Source organism: Mirounga leonina, unplaced genomic scaffold (assembly GCF_011800145.1).
Source record: "Mirounga leonina isolate KUSES-001 unplaced genomic scaffold, KU_Mleo_1.0 Mir_129, whole genome shotgun sequence".
Classification (NCBI taxonomy): Eukaryota; Metazoa; Chordata; class Mammalia; order Carnivora; family Phocidae; genus Mirounga; species Mirounga leonina.
The window spans coordinates 21149068-21176427 of NW_023270323.1; the positions used below are offsets into that span (position 1 = coordinate 21149068).

The 27360-nt window shown below is 37.8% G+C and overlaps 1 protein-coding gene across 2 annotated transcripts in view; it reads right to left on the reverse strand.

Annotated features, from left to right (window-relative positions):
* The window catches only part of USO1 (USO1 vesicle transport factor), a 90497-nt gene that overhangs the window by 10804 nt on the left and 52333 nt on the right, over positions 1–27360 (reverse strand). The window contains exons 9-18 of one of the 2 annotated variants that reach the window (XM_035004783.1): positions 18857–19035; positions 15209–15349; positions 13079–13167; positions 12522–12676; positions 11905–12116; positions 10458–10478; positions 4144–4254; positions 3690–3808; positions 3356–3537; positions 2342–2463 (exon numbers count right to left, since the gene is read on the reverse strand). In XM_035004783.1, the coding sequence (XP_034860674.1) occupies positions 2342–2463; positions 3356–3537; positions 3690–3808; positions 4144–4254; positions 10458–10478; positions 11905–12116; positions 12522–12676; positions 13079–13167; positions 15209–15349; positions 18857–19035 (1331 nt within the window). The remainder of the gene's footprint in view (positions 1–2341; positions 2464–3355; positions 3538–3689; positions 3809–4143; positions 4255–10457; positions 10479–11904; positions 12117–12521; positions 12677–13078; positions 13168–15208; positions 15350–18856; positions 19036–27360) is intronic. The other variant, XM_035004784.1, reaches the window with a different exon arrangement.

Here is a 27360-nt window from a genome sequence, read left to right on the forward strand (position 1 = left end):
AAGAAACTTAGTATATATATACATATGCATCTACACTACTTTTAACATAAAAGATAATTCTAGAACAGAATATTTAGAAGGCCAAGAAAAGAACTTCCAACTCTCACCACCCTAATATAACTAGTTGGAATTTGATCTATTTCTTTATCTTCTGCTAATTTTTTCCCAGTTCAAGTGTTTTAAATGTGTCATACTCAGTCCATATGTCATTTTGTAGCCTTTACTTACTATTCAATTGTTAGTTCCTCATACTGCTACTTTTTCGCAATCGTAACTTTTAATGTTTACTCAATATCAGTAGATGCAATTTACATTTAAAAGCAACACCGAGGCTGCTTTCCATTTTTCTAAATAATAAATATTATTACAATAAATATCATAGTCATATTTTTGTTTTCCTGAATTCTGAAGAATTTCCTTAGGATGGATTCTCAAACGTCATTCAGTTTATATAAACATTTTATAGTTCTCAATGCTTGTTGCCTAATTGTCAAATGGCATTTTAAATGGTGAGAATATTTAAAATTAACATTTCCAAAGCAGACTCATTATGGTAATTGTGTCAAATCACTCTTTTCTTCTTCTAAATTAACCACATTTATCAGCCCCAAGCGTAGGCTGTAACATCACATTCCAAGTATTTCTTTTCCATTGCTCTAAAGATATTACGTTTTACCATCTGGAATGACTCCATATTTGTACTAAAATATAGATGAAAAATCCTAATAACCATGGGTGGTTTAATGATTTAAATCTGAATCGCTCAAAGATGATTCTAATTTACTGATCTGCTTATAAACTGAAAAGCTCAGACTGAATGCTAAATATACCACTATATTTTTATTCTTAGAATTCCAATCTCAACAATATAGACTGTGGGGAAGAACACACAGGCAGTTCTCATTTAGAGAGCTCTACCCAAGCTCTTGCCACACTTGCCTCAAGCTATGCATAGTCAGCAGGGGGTGGAGGGCAGTGCAGGGAAGGGGGTGCAACCGCCCCACATGGACAGCCACCAGTGTATTGTTTTTAATGACCCTAGCATTTTAATAACCTCAGTAATCTCATTTTCCAGATAATACTGCAGCACTTTTTAGGATTCCAGTCAAGGTATATACCACGATGAAGAATTAAATGAAAGAAAAGAACAAGAAACACACTTTGAATCATGGAACACTACCATCAAAAACTAATGATGTAATGTATGGTGATTAACATAATAAAATATAATTAAAAAAAAAAAGCAACACACTTTGAAGAAATGTAATGGAAAGTTTAAGGGGCTCAACACAATCCAAGCGTGGAGGTTCTGGTATCCTGCCGAGAAAACGTCAATTGATGATTTTGAGAGGGTAGTTTCCATTCTCCACTCTAATAAATCAGCTCCCTCTTGTTCTCAGCATCATCTACTCAGTCGTGCAAGACGGAGATCTCAGGATCATATCTGACCCGTTATGCTCCCTCACACCCACATCCAATCATTACCCCGTCCTGCCACTTTCATCCGCTTTGGTTTCCACATTTCTCAGGTCCGCCCCCTCTACAGCACACAGTAGGAGTTTTGAGATCCAGTAACACACGCTTTTGAATCCTGTTCCACCAACCACTGAGTGACCCTAGACAAGTTTAAATTCTCTCAGTCTCAGATTCCTCATTTAGTCTTAAATGAAGGTATTAACTACTTTGTAGGGATGCTATGGAAATTAAATGAAATAGTGTTTAAACTGTGTTTTGTGAGCACCTAGAACACAATAAACAAAACACAGCGGCTGTTACCACCATCAGCGCCCCAGGTCCCTCCCCTAGCCCACCACAACCACCTCCTTCTGGAGGTCCCTCCCTCTGGCCTTGCCTCTCAAATTTCTAGCTGGTGCAGCCACCAAGTGTTGTTCTATGTTCATGCCAGTAACATTCCTGCCCCTCTTCCCGATCTTTCCTTTTGCGCAGCTTATTCGTAGCTACCCGTTTGGCACTCACATTGTTTTCTCCAAGCCCCTGCTCTTACCGAGCTAAATTAGGTGCCTCTCCGCTGGCACACACCTTCCAGGAGCTGCATCACTAGACTTAGTATGTTATGTGTGTCACAATACCCTGTTTATAGTTTTCTCTCATTATGACCGTGATAGGGGAACATGTCTGATTCATGCCTTTATCCACATCCTGCACAATGCTTAGCACAATATTAAGCTCTCAGTTTGTTGAATACTCAGATAGTTTTGAATTTAGGAAAATGAGCTTTACTTTCTGTATCTTCTTGCATATGAAATGCCAGGAAAAATTCTTCCCCAAAGTAGAAAAGTATCAGTACATCAGACAGTGTTTACAATTTATCAGTACGTACTTGTTCTCGAATCATATTTTTGTAGTGAGTCACAATACTGTCATGCTGTTCTAATGTTTTCTTCACCTCTTCTTCTTTTTTATCCTCTTCACTGGACTTATAAATAGCCTTAGTTATCACACCTATAAAAGAAAGCTTATTAAAAATGTATTTTAAGGGGTGCCTGGGTGGCTTAGTCGTTAAGCGTCTGCCGTCGGCTTGGGTCATGATCCCGGGGTCCTGGGATCAAGCCCCGCGTCTGGCTCCCTGCTCGGCGGGAGGCCTGCCTCTCCCTCTCCCCCTGCTTGTGCTCCTTCTCTCACTTTGTCTCTCTCTGTCAAGTAAATAAATAAAATCTAAAAAAAAAATGTATTTTAAAAATTTAAAATCTGGGGCACCTGGGTGGTTCAGTTGGTTAAACGACCAACCCTTGATTTCAGCTCAGGTCATGATCTCAGGGTTTTGAGATCGAGCCCCCACATTGGGCTCTGCACTCTGTGCAGAGTCTGCTTAAGACTCTCTCCCGCTGGGACGCCTGAGTGGATCAGTCGGTTAAGCATCTGCCTTCAGCTCAGGTCATGATCCCGGGGCGGGGCGCCTAGGATTGAGCCCCTCATCGGATTCCTTGCCCAGCAGGGAGCCTGCTTCTCTCTCTGCCTGCTTGTGTTCTCTCTCTGACAAATAAATAAAATGTAAAAAAAAAAAAAAGATTCTCTCCCGCTCCTTCTGTCCCTCTCCCCACTCACAAGTGCGCACGCATGCGTGGGCTCTCTCTAAAATAAACAAAATCTTAAAAAAAAAAAAAAATTTAAATCCTATTTTATTATTAAGACTTAACCAGCAAAAACATATGGCCTAACTGCCTGACAGATAAGATACAGTCTTTCCAATCTTATTGAACACCAAAAATCCTTCAATGAACTATAAACCAAGAGCTAGGAAAAAAACCCCCTGCTTTGGGCTGTGTCCAAAATATACATATACAAAATAATCATAGGTATTTTTAAATGAAAATCAATATAAACTTTGTCTTACCTTCAAGTTCTTTTACCAGCTTCGTAAACTCATGATCAAATATCATGTATTCTGGACTGGGAAAGTTTGGCTGTGGTTTCTGAGACGCTCTGGAATACAACTCATGTTTGCTAATAAATCCTAGTTTCTCTATGAAGTTTTCTTTGCCAATCCTCTTCTCTATTAGTTGTTTTAATTTCTCTCTACAGAGATAAGCATATTGAGATGCTTTAAAAAAAAAAGTTGTAACAAAACATAAAACTTGGTCTACACTATACTTTGGCAGAAAAAATTTATCCTTATCACTTGATGACATTAGCAGGTTGTTTCCCCCTAGCATTTCCCCCTTACTTACTTCATGTAGCTCTCAAGTGAGTTATCATTGAAGTAAATTGAAATGCCCAACAGAAGGGCACACAAGCCTTGGACCAACTGCTCTTCCTCGCCAAGATTTTCTGCAATTTGTCCTGTAAGCTGAAATTTTTTGTTAAGGAGACTAACGGTTCATAGTATCTAGAGTATTTTACTTTACAGTTTGAATTTGACACATATTCTATGTAAGAATTTCTACAAAAGCTTCTATATCAAGCTAAAACAAACATAAAACGTAGTCCGAGCAAGCATAAACAAACAATGGTACCAGACACACACATATATATACACACAGCATAAGCATCATCACCACCTTAACAGTTGGAAAAGCTGCAACACAGATGAATTCACATATTTAGAATACAGAACTACTTCTCATTGAGAGGAAGAAATAAGAATAAATACTTACTCATATCTTACTGAAACATAAAGGATACAAATGGGACATTGGCTGAATTGTGAAGAAAATGCGTTACTGCAATGGGACAGTTGCTTAGCCAGGTACAGAGCAGCATTAATAATCCAACTCTTGTCTGTATTTTGCTTCCCTGCAATAAATAGGTAAGTTGACAGAAGTCTCATTTTATTTTTTTTTTCAAACTTAACGTTGCCCTAAGATCCCTCTCCATTCCCATTAAAATATCTTTAACATCTTATAAAAGATATGTTAGGAATCCACACGTAAAAAATTGAACAAGAGGTGGGCGCCTGGGTGGCTCAGTTGGTTAAGCGACTGCCTTCGGCTCAGGTCATGATCCTGGAGTCCTGGGATCGAGTCCCACATCGGGCTCCCAGCTCAGCGGGGAGCCTGCTTCTCCCACTGACCCTCTCCCCTCTCATGCTGTTTCTCTCTCGCTCGCTCTCTAATAAATAAATAAATAAAATCTTAAAAAAAAAAAATTTGAACAAAAGAATGCATTCTTGTGTTCTCTATGGGCTGTACTTCCCAAAATGAATAGAGAGCAGAAATTAGAATTGATTTATGTTCGGGGCGCCTGGGTGGCTCAGTCGGTTAAGAGGCTGCCTTCGGCTCAGGTCATGATCCCAGGGTCCTGGGATTGACCCCGCATCGGGCTCCCTGCTCGGCGGGAAGCGTGCTTCTCCCTCTCCCACTCCCCCTGCTTGTGTTCCCTCTCTCGCTGTGTCTCTCTCTGTCAAATAAATAAATCTTTAAAAAAAAAATTGATTTATGTTCATAAACATATATCAAGTTATCTAAAATACTACTAGTGGAAAAACCTGGTCTGCTAAGGAAGACGCATGATGTGGGTACTTGAAAAAATTTATCAGTCTGAAAACACTTTATAATAACATAAATTTGCCTAGATGTTTCAATCAAAATTTTAAAAACAAGTTTCTGATAAAAGGACAAATTCTACCTCCTTCAAAAATTATCGGGAAAAATAAAAAGAAATAATCTCCTGAATTATTTAGTCAAATTCCATTAGAGAATATATTCCCTAACAAGAATAATAAATAAACCATGTTGCAGACTCACTTACAACATGCCAGATGAGAATCACAAATATAATGAAGAAAAAGATTTATTTAAATTAGCTAACTGCCCCAAACCACTACTATACCACTGCTAACTATAATTAAACAATATTGAAAACTAGCACATCCATCAAAATGACACTTTCCTACATTTTAATAAACACATTTATATCTCCTATGTGGGATAGTCTCTTAGCTCATAATATTGCCACTGCCCATATTACGTTACATAACCTATTTTTGTTTAAGAGAACAAAAGTGGTTTGAAACAAATAAATGGAATTTAGCACAGTAATGGATTACTTTGAGGTAATTTCAGAAAATATCCAAAATACAATTATTCAAAGCCAGACAAAGAATGGATTTAAAGTAACTATCACTGTGTTTTGAAAAATCACTCAAGACTGTTGCGATTTGGGCGCCTGGGTGGCTCAGTTGGTTGGGCGACTGCCTTCGGCTCGGGTCATGATCCTGGAGTCCTGGGATCGAGTCCCACATCGGGCTTCCTGCTCGGCAGGGAGTCTGCTTCTCCCTCTGACCCTCCCCCCTCTCATGAGCTCTCTCTCTCAAATAAATAAAATCTTTAAAAAAAAAAAAAAGACTGTTGTAATTTCATGAACCTTGAGGTCAGTATCTTGGCCTTTCTATAATCTATTTTCAAGTATATTTCACATTTAATTAAACAAATTCAAACTAGACTTCTTCAAAACGATCTGCCAAATAAGCATTAGCTTTCACATGATGCATTATTCTTACGTTTTCCTTGCCTCTCCGTCATTACCATGCCCACAGTATATCTTCATGTTACCCAAGTAGATTTGAAAGTTAAAAAATATAGTTATTCTCAACTGACTATGTGCCACAGAGAACTTTCAACTAATTACTCAAGTAAATAAATACAAATATTTCATTGATTTCCCCTAGTTATATATAAAAAATTTATTATTACTTGGAATACTATCTGCAAGTACCAAAAATACCTACATTGTATATACAGGGCATCCTATCAAATCACTGGCTGGTGTCTGAATAAACAAAATGTAACTAGATTCAAATGTGGATCTTCTAGGGTGGGAGGATGGGTTAGCCTGGTGATGGGCATTAAAGAGGGCACGTTCTGCATGGAGCACTGGGTGTTATACACAAACAATGAATCATGGAACACTACATCAAAAACTAATGATGTAATGTATGGTGATTAACATAACAATAAAAAATTTTAAAAAATGTGGATCTTCTAGAAGTACACCTTTTGGGGTCTAACTGAAGGATAACAGCAAAGTTAAACAAAACTAGTTAGAATCAAGATAGAATGCACCACCCCACTTAAACTATGGCAACAAAAGAAGATAAAGTACTCAGGAATGAGCCTAACCAAAACTGTGTAACACCAAAATGAGGATGGGGCACCTGGGTGCCTCAGTTGATTAAGGTTAAGTGGCAGACTCTTGATTTCAGGCCAGGTCATGATCTAAGGGTCCTGGGATTGAGCCCTGCCCACCACCCCCCAATCCGGGCTCTGGGCTCAGCAGGGAGTCTGCTTCAAGATTTTCTCTCTCCCTCTGTGCCCTCTGTGCCCTCCCACCCTGTTCTCTCTCTAAAATAAATAAATAAACCTTAAAAAAAAAAAAACTACACAAGGAAAATTTAAGAGCACAAAAGTAGACCTAAATCCATAGAAAGACACCATGTCCTTAGACAGAAAAACTCAAAATCATGAAGATATTAGTGCTATATTAATCTATAAAATTTATGTAATCCAAATAAAAATACAAGTCTGATAACATACTGTTCGTGAGGTTGTGGGGAATTACATAATCTAACCCACTGCAATCTTATTTGATTTTGCTGGTGGTTCAAAATGGTACTAGGTTGGAAAACAAACAAACCAGTGGCTATGCATAAAAAGCACCTGAAGACAACAGAAGAAATAAATAATAGGAGGCAGGGAACCATGACAGAGGTGGGTGGGGCTAAGACTTCTTACTGTATACTTTTTATATCATTTTAATTTCTAAATCATGTATAATACATATATATGTATTTTAAAGTACATACATATATGCTTAAAGACTGAATTTAATTCTAAGAGTGGCAGTATGGTACCAGTGAAAACATCTGGCTGGGAATTAGAAGAACCAAATCATCCACTGCCCTACCTTGTACAAGTTCAATATGCTATGTGGGCCCCAATTCCCTCATTCAGTTAACCAGAGGCCTTTGGATTAAATAATCTCAAACACAGAAATTAAAAGGATAGGCTCTGAATACCAGGATTTGTATCCTGGTTCTAAAACTCAACAGCATGAAAACTTATCATTATCCTTCAATGGGGGAAATAGTCAATACACATTTCATTAAGCTGTGGAGCAGATTAAATGGGTTAATACCTGTTAAAACTTATAACAGCATATGGTACACAAATAAGTATTCTATGAGTGCTATAAACTAAGAATCATCCCTTCTAGTTATGCAATTCTTTGCTCTCTACCTACTAAGTAGGACTAATGCCCCAAATTTAAAATAGATGGCAGAATAAAGTTTGAACTGGGAAAATGAAAAAACAGTAAAATTGCTGGCATGAATTTTACTTATTTATTTAATTTATTTTTTAGATTTTTTATTTATTTGACAGACTGCGAGGGAGGGAACACAAGCAGGGGGAGGTGGGAGAGGGAGAAGCAGGCTTCCCGCCGAGCAGAGAGCCCGATGTGGGGCGCGATCCCAGGACCCTGGGATCCTGACCTTAGCTGAAGGCAGACACATAACGACTGAGCCACCCAGGTGCCCCCATAAATTTTTTTTTAACCCTTAGTGAAATACAGGTGCTCCTTGCTTTGCTACATTAATAAAAAGTTATGCATACTAGAAATATACAAAGTGAGGACTGTGTAAGAATGTTTTTTGTGCAGACTATGTTATTCTGATGCTCATCAAACCATGATTTATAATGAAGAAAATGGAAGATAATTAAATGTCTGAAAATAAGCAGATGGTCAGCTAACCAATCTGGTGAAATATTATGCAATCATATAAAGTGATGTTTATTTAGTGTTTAATAACTTGGAAAATATGTGTAAGAAAAGATGCAGAATACAAAATGGAATCTAATGTATGATCACTCCTATGTAAATAAACAGTATAGGGGCGCCTGGGTAGCTCAGCTGTTAAGCGTCTGCCTTCAGCTCGGGTCATGATCCCAGGGGAGCCCCGCATCAGGCTCCCTGCTTCTCCCTCTCCTACTCCCCCTGCATGTGTTCCCTCTCTCACTGTCTCTCTCTCTGTCAAAAAAATAAAATCTTAAAAAAAAAAAAGAATTAAAAAAATAAAATAAAATAAACAGTATAGAAAATAAAGACTGGGAATGCCTGGCTGGCTCAGTCGGTAGAGCATGCAACTCTTGATCTCAGGGTCATGAGTTCAAGCTCCACAATGGGTGTGGAACCTACTTTAAAAAAAAAAAAAAATTAACCAACCGTTACTTTTGGGTAGTAGAATTCCTACTTTCTAGTCTTAATTTTTTTTAATTTTCCAAAATGAAAAGAAAATAAACTATTAATAAGTACAAAATTGCTATAGTATTTGTCCAGTGCACAATTACAAACTGTCAGTAAGATCAATCCAACAAAATCCTGATCAAGCTACTCTATCCTCCAAAAAATAAAATTAGAAATTAGACCTTAAAGGCTGTCAAAACATTCTATGTCATTGCATTCTGATCTTCTGATGGATTCTTCACAAGATAATTACCCAGAATAGCCCAAAAGAAAAAAAAAAAAGCCACATTCCACTTTCTAGAATAATTTCATGAAACTATTCATTTTGTTTATATGTTTATATTTGAATGATTGTTTACAGGTTCAAGTCAAGAAAAAGCACATATCTTTTAGCCCCTGAGAGTGTATGAACCACTGAGAGTTGGAAAAACAAATGGATGCTGAAATTATAATTTCAGCGCATTCTAAAGGGTTTCATGACTAGAAATCACAGATTTTACAGGATGGAAGAGAACCACAAACAAAATAAATGAAGCTGAGTCATCTTACCTTTAACATAAACTATTATGTTTTCCTTATTATTTTCTAAATAAAAATCCCTCTTATTCCTACTTTGTGGATTTCAAGTTTAGTATTTTACATTGTTTATAAAAATACAAAAAGCTAACACTTGAAACTTCTACTCTTCAAGTATTACAATGAGGTTCTAGAGTATTATGATTAGATTCACTTTCTAGCAGTGGCCTCTGGGAATAGAGAATTAATGGGAAAGGGGCATGATGGAACTTAGATTATGAAAATGTTCTACATCTTATTCTGGGTGGTGGTTACAAAGGTATATTCACCCATCAAAAATCATCTGACTGAATACTTAAGGTCTGTACATTTTACTGTGTATAAGTTATACTTCCAAAAAATTCCCTTCTAAATGATTGACATGTATACTTTTAAAATACTTAATATCAAAAATTCTGGAAGCTAAAGCTGCCAAGTATGTCAGTGTGGGTGATTAACAGGTATTAAGTCATGCTTATACACAAAGATACAATTCGTAACGGGACTTCAGTTTATTACTGTCAACACTGCACAATGGAACATATGACCAAACATAAATATTAAGGTACACTCCATTTTTGCCAAACACTCCACAAGAAAAAGAAAAACCAAAACCAAACACAAATCACACTCCCCCACACACATCAAAAACTAACCCCCAATGGTAACTGTACCATATGGGTTACGTCCAGAATAACCCATAATATTTAACTCAAAATCTCAAATATTTAACTCAAAAATCTTTCAAATTACAAAATTATACTTACTCTTGTATATTTTCAATAATTTAATATAAAAGGCATCATATTCTTTCATGTACTGACTAGCTAAAGACAAAATTCTTCACCCTGAATTTTACTAGCTTCGAAATGGTTTCAGGAGGAAATAAACAAGCTTAGGTGAAGAAACACAAAAAAACCCAAACCAAGGAATTCCAGAAAGTGCAAGCATACCCAAAGGAAGCGCAAGTACAGCTTCAGCCTCATTCCCACAGTTCTTAGTAACACCACTACACTGAGAAAACATCCCACGGAGAAAAACTGGAGAGCCACTTACGATAGAGAGAAACTTGCTGACGCATGAAAGTGTGAGTAGAATACAACTTCAAACAAGCAGTTAAAAAAAACCATCAGCAAAACCCAAGACAAAGAAAAGCCTTGTTGTAAGAGGGAAATGCCTAAGCTTAAACAAGCAATACATACCCGTCTGTCGATCTTATCACCCTGCAATACAAATTACTCATAAATATTACTGCTTTAGAAAAATTTAAATCTAGAAAAATCCCTCACAGATGGTCTCTACAAACCCACACCAATACTTTGGGACAGGACAGTTCAAATCTTTTATTATGTAACAATGCATCTACATTTTGGAGGTGAAAGGATCAGTTTTATAGCACTGTGATGACTCAGAGTGGGAAGACACCACTATCTTGAGAATTTCTCATTATGCATTAATTGTGAAGACAATGTCAGAGCAAGCTCTCTGGTGGCAGTGGTCAGTTAATTGCTGTTTGGCTTACGAGAAGCTGTTTTCAAAAGACAGCAACATGAGGATGACAAGTATTAAATACATAAGGATATGAATATTTGGGGGTAGTTTTTTCAAATCACTGAGAAATAAATGGTAACTCCAAGATAAAATAAGCTTTCAGTCTAAGTAAACAGATTTTAAACAACAAAGGGAGTGTACAACCCTCTTTTCACTATAGTTAATTCTTCATAATTCTTCACCTTTAATTTATTGCTTCCTGTGGATGGCACTGATGTCTCTTTAAAAGCTCACAGTAAAACAATTCAACAAGTGTGACAAAATTAAAAATTAATAAGGACACAGGACCTTATCACAGAGAGGGAGGCAGGAAAATTGGAAAATTCCAGGGCACAGCACAATTTTAGACTTAAGTACATTTTTACTCTGAGTGATTCTGAATGTTGATGACTGTGGTTTTGCTAAAGAGTAAACCTGAACTGTTCAACAGCAAGGCTGGTGCATGGGGACAAATCATCCAAGAGTAAGTGACATTCCTAAATACCTTTGCATCCACACTTCAATGAAGCTTTGCTGTTCTCATTAGAGGAATGCAAACAGTTACATTTTTCTCTATCTTACTAGCTAAATTATGTGCCTTAGGGTTTTGAAGATGTGAGAGCGCATAAACATCAAGGAGTACAATGGTTAACTATATAAGTGATGGACTGGTATTCTACCTTTGTTTCCTGAAAGGAAGATTGATTGGTTTGGGAAGAGAAGGAGGGAGGCACACAGCTATGAACCACTGTGTTCTATGCCCTCTTATAATCGGACCCAAATTTGGCTACAGAGCAGAAGAAGAGGACATGCAAGAACACTGTGGATAATGTAAAAGGAAACAGAAAGAAAAACGAAACACCTTTCTGTCCAGAGTGTGCGTTTCTATCATGAAGCAGACCTTATTAACTATTTGGCAAAACCATTCGTGTAAGAACATTCATTGATTTCTCTCCACAAACTGCTTCTGGCTACAATGAGCCAATGAGCAGATGAGTCCACACCACTTTCTTTTTTCACCTGCATCTACTAAGGACTTCCCTAAATCCTTGTATCACTGACATAAAAATGTACAGCTAGGACCTTCCCCCGCTTAAAGAGTTCCACTCGCCACATTACCTGTGAGAGGATGTTGGTGCACTGTTGTAATAAAGAAACTGGAGGGTTGCCGATACTCGTAGCAAGTTGAACCCTGAGCAACTGTTCTTTCTGGACAGCGTTTTCTTGCAAAGCGTGGGCAAGGGCCACAGCGGCACACCAGTTGGAAAGTGAGTCAGTAGAAAATAAACCTCCACAGAGTAACTGACCAGCGGAGACTGAGTTACCTGTTGCTACAAAGATGGCAGGCAGATGATAGTACAAAACCAAATGTTGTTTTACAGACACACACGAACAGTACAAAATACTCTCTTAAAATGTGTTAATCAGCAGTATTAAGTTACATGTGTAAAAGTCTGCTTTTCAAAACAAAGTGAAAGATGACAAAAAGAACCTTGGAAGAGGGGTAGCAGGACAAAGAAATATTAGAACATTTTAGGCATCAAACTGATGAGATGATATTCCAGAAAACTGCTGTCTTAACTAAAAACTGCATTTCTAAAGCAAATTCAAGGAAATGCCATATTTTAAATATTCTACTACATCCAGGGTCTTTCATCATTTAGGATATATTTTATCATTAACAGCTTGAAAGACTATTTACATTTTAAAACAGAAATCAGAACAAAATTATTTACCATCAATAGTGGAAGGCAGAAGCGTAGACACAATTTCTCCTTGTCCTTTCTGGTTTTTATATAAGAAACACTGGAAACAGTAGAGAACAGCACAGCGCAGTACAAATGGCTGCCTTTCGTTGACCATGGACATGAGAAGAACTACAATTGCCGGTCTGTTGTGTTAAAAAGAAGAGAACAAAAAGAAACACTGCAACCCAAGCGCACAAATCAATAACCAGTCACTGCTGCTGGCTGTAGAAGCACAACCAGAAGTCCAGCAAGTTACTATTTCCGTCTCCATTTCACAGGAACGAGAACTGCAGCGTAGACAAGTGATCTGTTTGCTTAAGGCACGGAAGAGGAGTTGGAAGAGTGGTATCTGAGCCCAAATACCTAAGCTCCGAGCACCACAAAAACTCTTTAAAAATAGCAACATGTTTATCTTGTCAGATAATTTTTAGTCTCAAAACAGACAGTTGAACTTAAGAGAATAAGAGGTACATACGAGATATACTAAAAACCCAGAGTAAGTTTTGACTTCCTTGGAGGGACTCTCAAGATTTCCCTTTGCCTACCTTGGTGGGTTTGAAGGTGCATTTACAGAAGCAAAGTAGTCCTGGTTTACTTGGTAGCCTCGAATAACTTCTGATACAGTATTAATGGTCTATTAAGGGGGGAAAAATAACAATTTAGAGAAAGTCAAGGAAGAAAACCTCTTTTCAAAAGAAGAAAATGTTGTATCCTTCTGTGTTTTGCTTTTAAATGCCAAAATTCAGACACCAAAAAGAGCAGTGACAGCATTATAATCTTCTAACACTTTTTTGAAATAACATTTTAAAACATTAAGCGTAGGCCTTTAATTAGAAATAATACCTGACTAGAAGCATTTAAAATATCAAAAAACTAAAATTAATAGTATTCTCTGAGAGACAATCTATTTCTACAAAATAAGGATGCTTTAGGATAAAATCAGAGAACAAACTTAAAATATAAAAATTAAAATTTCAATTTAAGGATGAAGTTGAAAATACCTCCAAGAAAACAGAATAAAAAGACAAACTAGGGTCACAGAAAGTCCAACAATCTTTCAATGGAGTTGCAGAAACAATATAAAAAAAATTATCAAGAACTGAAGGACACATGTCTACAGGGGCCCCAGTAAGTGCCAAAAATAATTGGGGAGGACAAAAAAAAAAAAAAGTCTGTAGTACTGCACATCATCAGGATATTTCAGGAAACGAGAAAGAAGGAGAAGATCCCAAAAGTTTCTAGAGAAAAAAAGGTTACATAAAAAGGATTAAGATTAGGGGCGCCTGGGTGGCTCAGTCGTTGAGCGTCTGCCTTCAGTTCAGGTCATGATCCCAGGGTCCTGGGATCAAGTCCCGCATTGGGGTCCCCGCTCAGCAGGAAGCCTGCTTCTCCCTCTCCCACTCCCCCTGCTTGTGTTCCCTCTCTCGCTGTATCTCTCTCTGTCAAATAAATAAAATCTTTAAAAAAAAAAAAAAGATTAAAAATGGCTTCAGATTTTTTAACGGCAGCACTGAAATAATGTTCTGAAAGTTGAGTGTTATGATTTCCAACTCTGAATCCATACACAGCCAAACATCAGAATAACTCTGAAAGTACAGGAATGACATCAAAGAGCTAAGAACAAATTCTCTTGCCATTTACCTTTCTCAGGAAGTTAAGTAAACTAAGATAATGAGCCAAAAGGTTGGGGGGGGGCGGTTAAAGACATGGCCTGATAACTAAGGGATTTAAGTCAAGAGAAAAGTAACAAGAGCTCCTAGGGGGCTGGTGAAAAGTCCCAGGACAAGAGATGTGCACAGGAGAGAATAACCAGCCCATATTGGAGCAGATGGATGGAAGGCTCCCAGAAAGAAAAATGCCTGGGATGGAAATGACATGTTAAGCATGTGATAATACTAATACGTAGGCACACAGAAAATAAGTAAGATGAAAAAAACACTACTACAACTCAGGAAAGAGAAAGGGATATTTAAAAAAGATATTAGGGCTCTGGCTTAGCAGGGAACAGTATTTATATAGTCATAAAATTATAAACCCTGATTACTGATTTAAACACAAATTACTGGGGTGACAGAAAAAGTAAAGTGAGAGGGTTATACAAAGGGGAAGCAAGACTTAAGTCAGGGAGGAGTAAGGCTAAAGATAGAGGTTTCTGTTAATAGAAATTTTATTATCATCTGTTCTTTTAAGGTGCATGTGTTAATTTGAGAAAAATTTAAAAATAGTTTAAGTAAACTCAACCTTTCTTTTCTTCAAACTAACTTCCTTTTCTTATTAGGTAGGAAACAAAAAATGCCAAACATCAGGGAAAAAGAATTTACAATTGTAGGAATATGTAAGACTACTTAAGTCTCAAGTCTTATTTGACTAAGTCATACTGTTCTCAAAATTGAAAACATAAATCATACTGTGCATTCCTGCTGAATATAATAAAATTAATGAGAAATCCTGTAAGCTTTCACATTATTTATATACTATTAAATTTGAGGAATGAGTATACCTTTGGGGCTGAATACTGTCATCACTATGCTGATTACGTTTTAGGAGGCTCAATAAGGAATTTAACATGTAAAAATGGTTAATTTTTACTGTTTTTCCTTTAGCTGACATCTACTTCTTCCTAGGATTCCCGATTTCAACTTGCACTGAGTAGCCCCTGCCCCCACGTGGTTTACCTCAGTGAGGATATCAGCAGGAACTCCAGTAGCCATGAGGATGGTGCAAAGCTGCTGCAGTAAGCCGCACTGGAACATAGCTTTCTGGCAGCTGCTGGTAGCACCAGGGGGGTTGGTGGGAGACACCAGTACACGGACAAGCTGTGCAGGAGAGAGAAAACAACATTTGTCTTTTAAAGATTTGAAAAGTCTTGAGGGAAATTATCTATATGAACAAGAATGTCTATGTCTCCTTCAGGCCACTGTGAACTTCCAGAGCACACTCTGCCTCTGTCATTTTTTGGATTCCAAAGAATGACCCCAGTATTTATAACATAGTTTAAATTCAATAAATGAATGAATGGATAAGGAACAGGGTGGTACATTTCTTATCAAAGTAAAGATGAACTACCTAATTATAGAGTAGATCTGACAACAGAGTGGCTTGAGGTGTGATGTATTCCCCTTCAACTGGAGATACTTAAAGAGAGACTAAAACTAACAACCGAAGATTTACCGGGTACAAGATTTATGCATTAGGCAAGGGGTTGGCCTCACTGATTGTAATGCTAATTAAATCCGTATAGCTCTATGAGTAGTCTGAACTTGAACACGACATCTGAGAAACATAAAAAATGTCATCCCAAATATGTTCAGCACAGTTAGATCTTCAAAATAATTTTATATGTATCTTGTATTTTAAAACTACACTCATAGGTCTATGTGTGTACAAAGCCTTATATATTAAGATCAAATGGGAAATTTGTGATAATACTTTATTAAGAGGGTTGATTAAGGGGCGCCTGGGTGGGTCAGTTGGTTGGATGTCTGTCTTTGGCTCAGGTCATGATCCCAGGGTCCTGGAATCAAGTGGCTCAGGTCATGATCCCAGAGTCCTGGGATCAAGCCCCGAGTTGGCTCCCTGCTCAACGGGGAGTCTGCCTCTCCCTCTCCCCCTGGCCGTCCCCCACTCATGCTCTCTCTCTCTCCTCTCTCAAATAAATAAATAAAACCTTAAAAAAAAAAAGAGAGGGTTAATTAATACACTGATGTCACTAGAGAGAGGCTTTAGGATTACCTATTGGTTTAAATCCTTAGACCTTTCCAGTTAGGCCTCCATGGCTTTTTGTTTTTTTAATTTATTCCCCTCTTATCCTTACGTGAAAGGGAAAAAAAAAAATACACACACACATACACACAGATAATATATATATATTTAAAGCAAATACCAAGCTAGATGTCATTTCTCCCATAAATATTTCTATATGCATCTCTAACTAAAAAGGATTACCGTACCTAACAAAATCAACAATTCCTTAATATCATCTAATAGCAGTTGGGTATCTTTATTGATGATGTAAAAAAAAGCATTATCAATTTTCTAGATGACAGAGAAGTAGGAAAAGGTGATTGAAGAAGGAGGGAATACTTAATATAAGGATAAGAAAATAAAGGAAGACTTATTAACAACATTCAAATATGTAATACCATAAGAAATGAACTTGTATTTTCCCAGAGAGCAAAACAAGGGAAGTTTGTAGCAGTTACATCAAGGCAGACTTTGACCCATTATATGGATTAAGTTTTTAATAACTAGAATTACCCCAAAATGAAAAGGATTCTCTCATAAGGTAATGAGCTTTCTGAGAGTAGCTGGCAGTATCTGTCCAAAAAATGGTCTACAAGGGTATACATGCCTGTAGGAAGAGGAGGCAGAACTAGTCATAACACTATCATTTCAGGACAAAATTAAAATGTTTTATGACTAAAAAAATTTTTGAGACGATGCTTCCCCCAAATTTAATCTGTAGAATCTGAATAAATATCCTTAAGCACATCAATTTCAACTTAGAGAATTTTAAAAATCAATCATGACTTCAAATGCAATGATGACTAGTTCCAGTTAGGATGTTATCTATCCAAATAGGACTATTTACCACCATTTTTGATGCATTTTCATTTGGTGCATAATAAAGAACTGGAAGTATAAGTAACATACATAAAGCTACAAAGAAATAGCATTAGAACCGACTGAAAAGCAGAAGATAACCTGTGGCCTGTGAAGTCATGAATGTATCAACTACTCAATTTTTGAGATGGAGAATATATTAAAGTGAATTAAACTCAGCTTCTTTATTTTGAAGTTTACTTTCTTCAACATTTTATTCACTTCTTGTAAGTCAAGAGTACTTAAAGAAACAATTTAGTATGTACCTAGAATTTTTTTGTTGATATTCAGTACCCTAGTCTTTATTTTTTTGGGTAAAATACTACTTTACTTTTTAAACAGTGACATTTTATTCAAAAATAATTCCTTACATAGTACCTTAAACTATAAAACACGAATGGACTCCTCCAGCACTTTAAATTTTCACTGCTTGGCAGGATATTTATATAACTTTTTGCACATCACCAGATCCCTTCACTCTGTCTAATCACATTTTGAAAGGTACTTTTCTAGAGGAATTTCCTTTATTAAGAAAGTGGTGTTGGGCAAAGATATCAAGCTTACTACTTGGGATGCTAATTTGAAAGTATAAAAAACCAATACAGTCTTGAAATGTGTAACACCGACACACGAAAATAGAAATGATAAAGGGGGGAGTATAAAAAAGGAAGATTCTATCCATGTGCTCCCATAAAATATCATCCTGTTCTTAGGTATATTCTATATAGGGTAACTATAATTTGTTATCTAAATTGGGACAGTTTAGAAGTGAAAGAGGACACTGTTACAGTAATTACAAAATGAATACTACCCTGGCAAAATGGGGCATCTGGTCACCCTAATTATCAATCAACCCTACACAGCCAACTCCCAAGGCATGCAGCAATATTCAGACTCTAATTACTAGAGAAACTATCCATCTAGTTTTGAGGAAAACAACTTCAGAGATGGAGGCACAATTCAGAGATATTCGAAGACCCACAAGAATCACCAGCGAGTCAGTAAGTTGGGAGGCTAATGTATAAACTTAAGGATTGAGAAGTAATAAAGGAATAAGTAAGTAAAATACTTCAAAGAATTTCATATATTCTCTGATGGAGAAATCATTTGGGATCCTACTGTCTTCACTTTTACTATCCATCACCACTAAGCTTTCACCATAAAGCTTAAATAAAATTACAGGTGATGTGTCAGTTTAACCCGTATCGGATTTAAAACAGATTATTAATCTTTGGGGGCAGGCACATTATCATTCATTTCCTAGCAGCCAGTGCATAGCTCCCAGTAAATGTTTACTGAATGAATTTATTTGCCGAATGTAGTATTCTGAACATTAAAACCTTAATTGAAGAAATCAGATTTTAAAAATTCAAATCAACAATCTAACCTATTATTCTCTGGGTGCAAAACCCATCAGGACACTATATATTTGGATTTGCTTTAAAATAATCCAGCAGGACAAGAAAGGGGAATAAAAGGTGAAACAAAATTGCCAGATGTTAATAATTATTGAAGCTGAGTGATGGGTATATGCAATGGGAGTTGGGGGAGAGGTTAATGGCAGAGGATCTCTGAACATAACTGCAAATCTTCATATTAAAAGATTCTTTAAAGCCCATCTGAAACCAACTCAACATCCTAAATTTAGCAAACACAAGCAATTTTCTTTGAAAGGAACATTGTCAAAATTCTTATCACATTTATGTCTAACTACAGTATACCTGTAGCATTACGTGCAGATTAGTCACTTTCTGTGCAGACCAGCCAGAATTTTCATCTCCAACATGAAACCAAGGTTTCATACGTTGAATATATGAGCCTTCTTTAAAAAAATTTTGATTGGAATTGTTGTTTTTTAACAAGTTTTGGAGCAAAATCAGACAATCTTCCACTACTATACCTGGGAAAAGAATGTAAAATGGAAGTGTTAAGGCTGATAAAACCTGAAGGAAAATTCAATCCCCAAACACTTTTTGCTGGGGGGGGGGGGGGGGGGGGGGGGGGGGGGCCGGGGGGGGGGGGGGGGGATTTTTTTTTTTTTTTTAAGATTTTATTTATTTTAAAGAGAGACAGAGACAGAGACATGCACATGCCTGCGTGCAGGGGAGGAGCAAAGGGGGAGGGAGAGGGACCAGCAGACTCCACTCCATGCTGAGCTCAGAGCCCCAGGCAAGGCTCAATCTCATGACCCTGAGATCATGACCTGAGCTTGAGTAGAAATCAAGAGTCAGAAGCTTAACCGACTGAGTCACCCGGATCCCTCCACCAAACACTTTTAAAGACAAATCCCAAGCTCAGCATTTCTTCAGTACAGCAAGGCAGAAAGCCTGTTCTGACTCCTGATGGCCACAGGCCACAAGCTGTGTGCTCTTTCTCATGATCTCTTGACCCCTCTGTTCAACTATCCACTCACCTCAGTAACTCATATTTTTCTTTAGATCCCAGATTAAACATCAAGACCTGATGACCAGGATAGTATCACCAGCTACATGCTTTCACAAAAGCCTGCTCCTTTTATTATGCTGTTATCTGTCTTCTCCACTGGATTATAATTCATAAAGACAGGAATGTGAATGCCCTACTAGGATACAGTGACTTACTCTGTCCTCAGCAGAGACAGAGATATCAGATCTATAAATATCAGGTCACTATTAAATATTCATTGAATGCATCAACCATATTTTACTTAATCTCTAAGAAGGACCTGACATTGCTATCTTGATGTCTCTTTCCTGAAACTTACTTTTCCCTTGGTTTCTAACACACTAACTACTCTCTCTTCATTTTCCTTACAGATCTCTGGCCACTCTCAGGCTTCCTATCATTCCTGGTTCCTGTTCTCCATTTATTCCTATCTCTGCTTACAACATACTATTCTATAGGGTACTTTCATCCACACTACAGCTTACACTGTTATCATGGTTTAAAGCTCGCCAACTGATCTCTACTTTACCGCGTGCTAGTTTAACCAAGGATCTGTTTCCTGTTAAAAATATGATTGATACTAGATGTTCACAGTTAATAGGTTCCTCTGTATAGTACATCCACACTTTTACTCCTACTAATTGAGCTTTATGTTTACAAAAATCAGTTGTTTTTTTTTTTAATTAATAGACTTTATTTTGGGGGTGCCTGGCTGGCTCAGTCGGAAGAGCATAACAACTGTCGATCCTGGCCCGGGGTCATCTGAGTTCAAGCCCTATGTCAAGTGTAGAGATCACTTAAATAAATAAAACTTAAAAAAAAAAAAAGACTATTTTTTAAAGCACCTTAACAGTGTTTTGTAGAGAAGTTTTCAATGTTAAATAAGTCCCACATATCAATTTTTTCTTTGATGGATCATGCCTAGATTATTGCACCTAAGAGTAAATTACTTTTGTAATTTACAAATCTACCATGCTATCTGCACTAGTTATTAATTAACTATAATATAAATTGTCAAATAATAGTCCCCTCTTATCTGCAGTTTCACTTTCTGAGGTCTTATCTGTGATCGAGTGCAGTCCAGAAGCAGATGATCCTCCTCCTGATTTAGTGTCAGAAGGTTAATAATAGTAGCCTAATGCTACGTCACAATGCCTACATCATTTACCTCACTTCATCTCATCACATAGTTATTTTATCATTTCATGTCATGACAAGAAGCAAGGTGAGTACAGCACATTTTCAGAGACAGAGAAAGTAAGATCACATTCACGTAACTTTAATTACAGTATATTGTTACAGTTGTTCTATTATTAGTTGTCGTTAATCTCTTATTGTGCCTAATTTGTAAATTAAACTTTATCATAGGTATGTAAGTATAGGAAACAACACTGTATATATAGGGTTTGGTACTATGATTTCAGGCATCCACTGGGGGTCTTGGAGTGTATTCCCTACAGATATGAGAGAATGACTATATAATAGAGCTTTTTTTATAAAAACTAAGTCTTTGGCAAAACTCAGTGAAAGCCAAGTCATTAAGAATAGTTGTTGTTATATATGGGTAATGCAAGCCTAAGAAACAAAAAAAGTAATTGTAAAAACCCATAAAGATCTTGCACTTCAAAGAAGCCAAAGATCAAATCCTACATGATGTATTATAGATGTGATGTAATAAAGATGCACGAAGATGATGGAAAAACTCCTATCAGTCCACCCATATTTGAAGAAAACGTTCTGGCCCTAACTCCAAAGATCAGTATATCAAATCAATGCAAATTATTACATTTAACTTGAGATAAAATGTTTAAGGTGCATATTTCAGATTCCTTTTAAAATCTCTGATTTAACCCGTCCTGATCTCCCAAATTAGAGGCTTCCTTACCTCATACTGCTGAAACATGTGGATCCTCACCTTCTAAGGAGGAACCACTGTATCTGTCTCTTATGCAGGGCCATACATCTCGATTAAATAAGATCTGCCATTAGGACCATCTGAAGGCTCTGGAGGAAACAGAATGTCAAAGCCCTCACTATAACTGGCAGGCCTTCCCTCCAATGTGCAAAGTGAATTCCAGAGCTTTGAAGTCCACCATCAGTTACAAGGAGCCATTAGAACTTAGCAATCCTAAAGACTAGCTAATTCTACCCTGCCTTAAAATTCTGTTTTCCTTGGTCACCTCTGAAAATATATACCTCGCTAATCACCTACGCACTTCCATTTTCTCATCTTAGAATGCTTAATCTCCTTTCAAACTCTTTCAAGATGCTACCCCAAACTCCCAAATATTAATAAAACCTACTATAGCCTCAGTCACTTCATTTTTTTTTAAGATTCATTTATTTTGGAGAGAGAAAGAGTGCACACAAGCAGGGGAAGGGGCAGAGGGAGAGGGAGAAGCAGACTCCCCACTGAGCAGGGAGCCTGATGCAGGGCTTGATCCCAGGACCCCAGGAACATGACCTGAGGCGAAGGCAGCTGCTTAACCAACTGAGCCATCCAGGTGCCCCGAAATGTTTTTTTCTTTAAAGAAGCTGCCTTCAGTGCCTGGGTGGCTCAGTCAGTTAAGCGCCTGCCTTCACCTCAGGTCATGATCTCAGGACCTGGGATCAAGCCCCACATTGGGCTCCCTGCTCATCAGGGAGCCTGCTTCTCTGTCTCCCTCTGCTGCTCCCCCTGCTTGTGCTCTCTGTCAAATAAATAAATATATAATCTTTAAAAAAAAAATAAAGAAGTTGCCTTACCTTGTAACATTCTAAAGTGCAGGCAGTTCATGCTCTCAATCCCATGTATCTGAGTCAGAATGTGGAATCTATGATCCTCCCAGCCCAGTGTACTTTCCAGAGACCATAGTTCCTCTGCCTTCTCACAAAATCGCCTGTTTCCTTGAGGATCAGGCCATCTGCCCATACCATCTTACCACTCCTAATTGCAGTTATGTAACAAAACTGTGGTCACTACTCCATTCACTGAAAGCATTGCTGGCATCTAGCTCAAAATCTTTCTCTACTTCCTGCTGTCCCTCTTGATTTCAGTGACAATCCATTTAATACCTGGACTTCTCAGTTCTTGGCCTCATCATCAGAGAGAATTCTTACTCCATTACAAAAACCTCCCATCTTTTCCGCTCAAGTATTCTATGACTTCCCTGAGACTTTCAAACCATCAACAAGTCTTCTTTCTTCCTTTTTAGGAACGCCTCTGTCTTTACTTCCTTCCCTATCTAGCTTAGACTATATAGATCTTCATTTCTTCACTCTGGAGATAATAAACTAAGTTCTCTTGTCTTACTGTCTTTTCATAGTAACTTCCTGGAAAACACACAACCCTGTGAAAAATTAACTGCTTGTTTTTTTTCTCTATCACACCTAGGCAGCGGAGTATGGGGAATGGGGGGACAGAATCACTTCATCAAGCTGTGTGCAGTACTGTAAAATCACAGTGAAAACCCTCAATGGGGCTTTTATCCCTGCCTGGAAATCTTCCTAATTACAACAGTCAACTAACTCTCCTATTCTCCAAAAGACTTTTTACCTTCTCCATAATTCTCAACTGTGTCCTCCTCTTTCACTCTTAGCATATGACTCTATTTTCAATTCAACGTCTCTGAAAAAGGACCTATATCTCCACCTATGCCTTCCCCATTATGATGGAAGATGTGCTTCTTTTCCTATCTTAAAAGCCAACTCCTACCCCTATTCTGGATTCCATTCCTTCCTCCCTTTTTAGGTATTATGTATCACTGATTGATCATCCTCTCTCTCTCCTGTATCTCCCTCTTCTCAACTTGCTTATATTGGTTGCAGTCTCTCTTTTTAAAGAAAAGACCCTCACAGATTAAAGGAGAAAAATAATCTGATGATCTCCATAGATATAGAAAAAAATTCACTAAAATTCAAGATTCATTCATGATAAAAACTCTTAGCAAAAATCAAATTTAATGGTGAGACATCAGTATTCTTATTAAAGCCAGCAACATTCAACACTGTATTAAAGATTCTAATTAGTGCAATAAGACAAAAAAGAAAAGTGGTGTAAGAATTGAAAAGGAAGAAAAATGATTACTTTTTTTTTTAAAGATTTTATTTATTTGACAGAGAGAGAGACAGCGAGAGAGGGAACACAAGAAAGGGAGTGGGAGAGGGAGAAGCAGGCCTCCCGCTGAGCAGTGAGCCCGATGTGGGGCTTGATCCCAGGACCCTGGGATCATGACCCAAGCCAAAGGCAGACATCCAACGACTGAGCCACGCAGGCGCCCCAAAATGATTACTTTTATAAGCAGAAAATATGATTATCTACACAGAAAGCCCAGTTAGAACTAATGGTTTAGGGTCGCCTGGGTGGCTCAGTCGGTTAAGCGACTGCCTTCGGCTCGGGTCATGATCTCAGGGTCCTGGGATCGAGCCCTGCATTGGGCTCCTTGCTCGGCGGGAAGCCTGCTTCTCCCTTTCCCACTCCCCCTGCTTGTGTCCCTCTCTCTGTCAAATAAATAAATAAAATCTTTAAAAAAAAAGAACTAATGGTTTAATAAGGTGGTTGGACACAAGATCAACATACAAAAATCAAGTAGTGACCAGTTTGAGAATGTAAAAGAAAAAGATCCCATTCATATGGTAACAAAAATGGTAAGATGCCTAGGAATCAATCTAATAAAAAAGGTGTAACATCTTTTGCTCAAAATGATAAAACATGACTCAAAGATCTGAAGGAAGATCTGAATTAAGAGATAGACCTGGGTTCATGAATGGGAAAAGTCAATGCATGAAGATGACAATTCTCCTTAATCTGTAAACCCAATATATTTCCAAAAAAATTCCAATGGGGAGGGTTGGCTCATCGGTAGAGCATGTGACTCTTGATCTTGGGGTTGGTAAGGTTGAGATCCACACTGGGCTCAGAGGTTACTTAAAAAAAAAAATATATATATATATACATATATATATACATACACACACACACACTTATATTTAATATATAGAACTTAATTAGTGAACAAATTTCATTCAAATGGAAGAACAAAAGGAAAAGGCGTGTTAAGGCAATTGAGAAGAGGGCTTCAGAATTCATCCAGATGATCAAAATATATTTCTCAGTTATATTTGATCTTCATCCACAGTTCCTGAAAACCCTTCAGAGCCACAAAGGTGAAATGGGTATCTTGCTATTTATTAATGAAGGTGATTTTGGGACCCCACTCAAGGGTGGGCACTGGCTGCCAGTAGGACCAGCCATGTGACTATAGGGTTGGAACTTTCAGTGCCCCGAAGAACTCTCCCCACCTCCAGGGAGGGGGGAGAACCTACAGGTTGAATCAGCTAATGGCCAATGACTTAGTCAATCAAAATTTTTAATGAAGACTCCATAAACAACCAAGAGGACAGTTTTTTGCTCCTTTTCAGAGAGCCTCCACACTTGGGGAACCAGAATGCTTCCATGTGTCATTGAGCTGGGACCCAAGCTTTGCGAGGACAGGAGCTCCTTTGTTCAGGACCTCCCTCTATGTAGCTCTTCATCCGGCTGTTGATTCAAATCCTTTAATAAACCGGTAAACGTGTTTCCCTGAATTCTGTGAGGTAGGTCAGAAGCATAGGTAACAGCCTGGGGCTTGTGCCTGGCATCCTAAGGGGGAGGGTGGAGGGCAGTTTTGTAGGACTAAACCCTCAACCTATGGAATCTGATGCTATCTGTGGGTAGACAGTGTCAGAACTGAGTTGAATTCTCAAATACCCTGCTGGTATCTAATGCTGGAATTGGATCCGGGAAGTAGACAATATAAAAGATTTTTCCTATATTCTAATAGATAAGAGATATTATGAGGTTTAGTAATCAAGAAAGTGTGGTTTTAGCGCAGAGTGAGACAAATGTAACAGAACAGAGAACTCAGAAACAGCCCTTCACACATATGGATGTTTGATTACAAATCTTATACCATCATTCAAATGCAAAATCCATATTAATTAAATGTAAAAGACAACTGCAAAGCCTTTAGTAAAAGAAAATGATGAAAACATTCTTTACAACCTTGAGGTAGAGAGAAATTTTTAAAATAAGACACAAAAGCATTAACTCTTTTTAAAAAGCCAATATATGGGGGCACCTGGGTGGCTCAGTTGGTTAAGCATCTGACTTCGGCTTAGGTCATGATCTCAGGGTCCCGGGATCGAGCCCCACATCAGGCTCAGTGCTCAGTGGGGAGTCTGCTTGTCCCTCTGCCCCTCCCCCTGCTTGTGCACGCTCTCTCTCAAATAAATCAGTAAATAAAATATTTTAAAAAAAGAAAATGCAATCTTTAAAAAAAGCCAATATATGTGTTATGTTAAAATTTTAAACTTTAATAGAAACACTATAAACAAACTAGAAGAAAATAATTTAAACATGAATAATTCACAAAGGATTAGTATCCAGAATACACACTCTCAGTAATCAACTGGAAAAGGAAAAACAATCTTACACTAAAATGGGCAAGCAGCTAATTCAGAGGGGTAAAAGACAAATCAACAAAATCAGGGCGTAAACTCCCATGAAAATATGCTTAATCTCATTAGTTTACGAAATGAAAAGTGAAAATCTCAATGAGATACCATCTCACACCCATCAAACTGGCAAGCAAAGACTGACAAGAATGTGAAGAAAAAGAAACTTAAAAACACTGTTGATAGATATACAAACTGATAAAACCACTTAAGAAAGCCATTTGGCAATGTGGTAAAGATGAAAAAAGTGTAATTCTATTTGTAGGTATACAGTGTAGAGAAACTTCATATACAAGTAGACACATAAAGACCATTCGCAACAATAGTTTATATTAGCAAAAACAGATACAGCCTGTCAACTCAGTAAAAAAAAAAGATCATAAGGGCACCTGGGTGGCTTGAGCCTTCTGCCTTCAGCTTGGTTTGTGATCTTGGGGTCCTGGGATGGAGCCCAGTGTCAGGTTCCCTGCTCAGCAGGAATCTCCTCTCTCTCCCTCTGCCCCTCCCCCTTGCTTGTGTGCACGCTCTTTCTCTCAAATAAATAAATAAAATCTTAAAAAAAAAAGATCATAGAATATTCATACTACTGAATAAAACATAGCACTTAAGGGGCGCCTGGGTGGCTCAGTCGTTAAGCGTCTGCCTTCGGCTCAGGTCATGGTCCCGGGATCCTGGGATTGAGCCCCGCATTGGGCTCCCTGCTCAGTGGGAAGACTGCTTCTCCCACTCTCACTCCCCCTGTTTGTGTTCCTTCTCTCTCTGTCAAATAAATAAATAAAATCTTAAAAAAAAAAAAAATAGATATATATATATAGCACTTAAAATGAATAAACTAGAGGGCGCCTGGGTGGCTCAGTTGGTTAAGCGACTGCCTTCAGCTCAAGTCATGATCCAGGAGTCCCGGGAGCGAGTCCCACATCGGGCTTCCTGCTCAGCGGGGGGTCTGCTTCTCCCTCTGATCCCCTTCCCTCTCGTGCTCTCTGTCCCTCTTTCTCTCTCTCAAATAAATGGATGAAATCTTTAAAAAAAAAAAAAAAAAAGAATAAACTAGAGTAATATGTACCAACATGGATAAATCTCAAAAACATAATGTTGGATAAAAAACAGCAAGTTGTAAAGTTATATTCAGAAGGATGCTTTTTATCTAGTTTGAGAACATGCAAAATAATGCTATATATGGTTTATTAATATATGATGTGTGTGTGTGTGTGTGTGTGTGCAGAATCACACAAATACATGTTAAAAGTATAAAAACAGGGGCACTTGGGTAGCTCAGTCGGGTAAGTGCCCAACTCCTGATTTCAGCTTAGGCCATGATCTGAGGGTT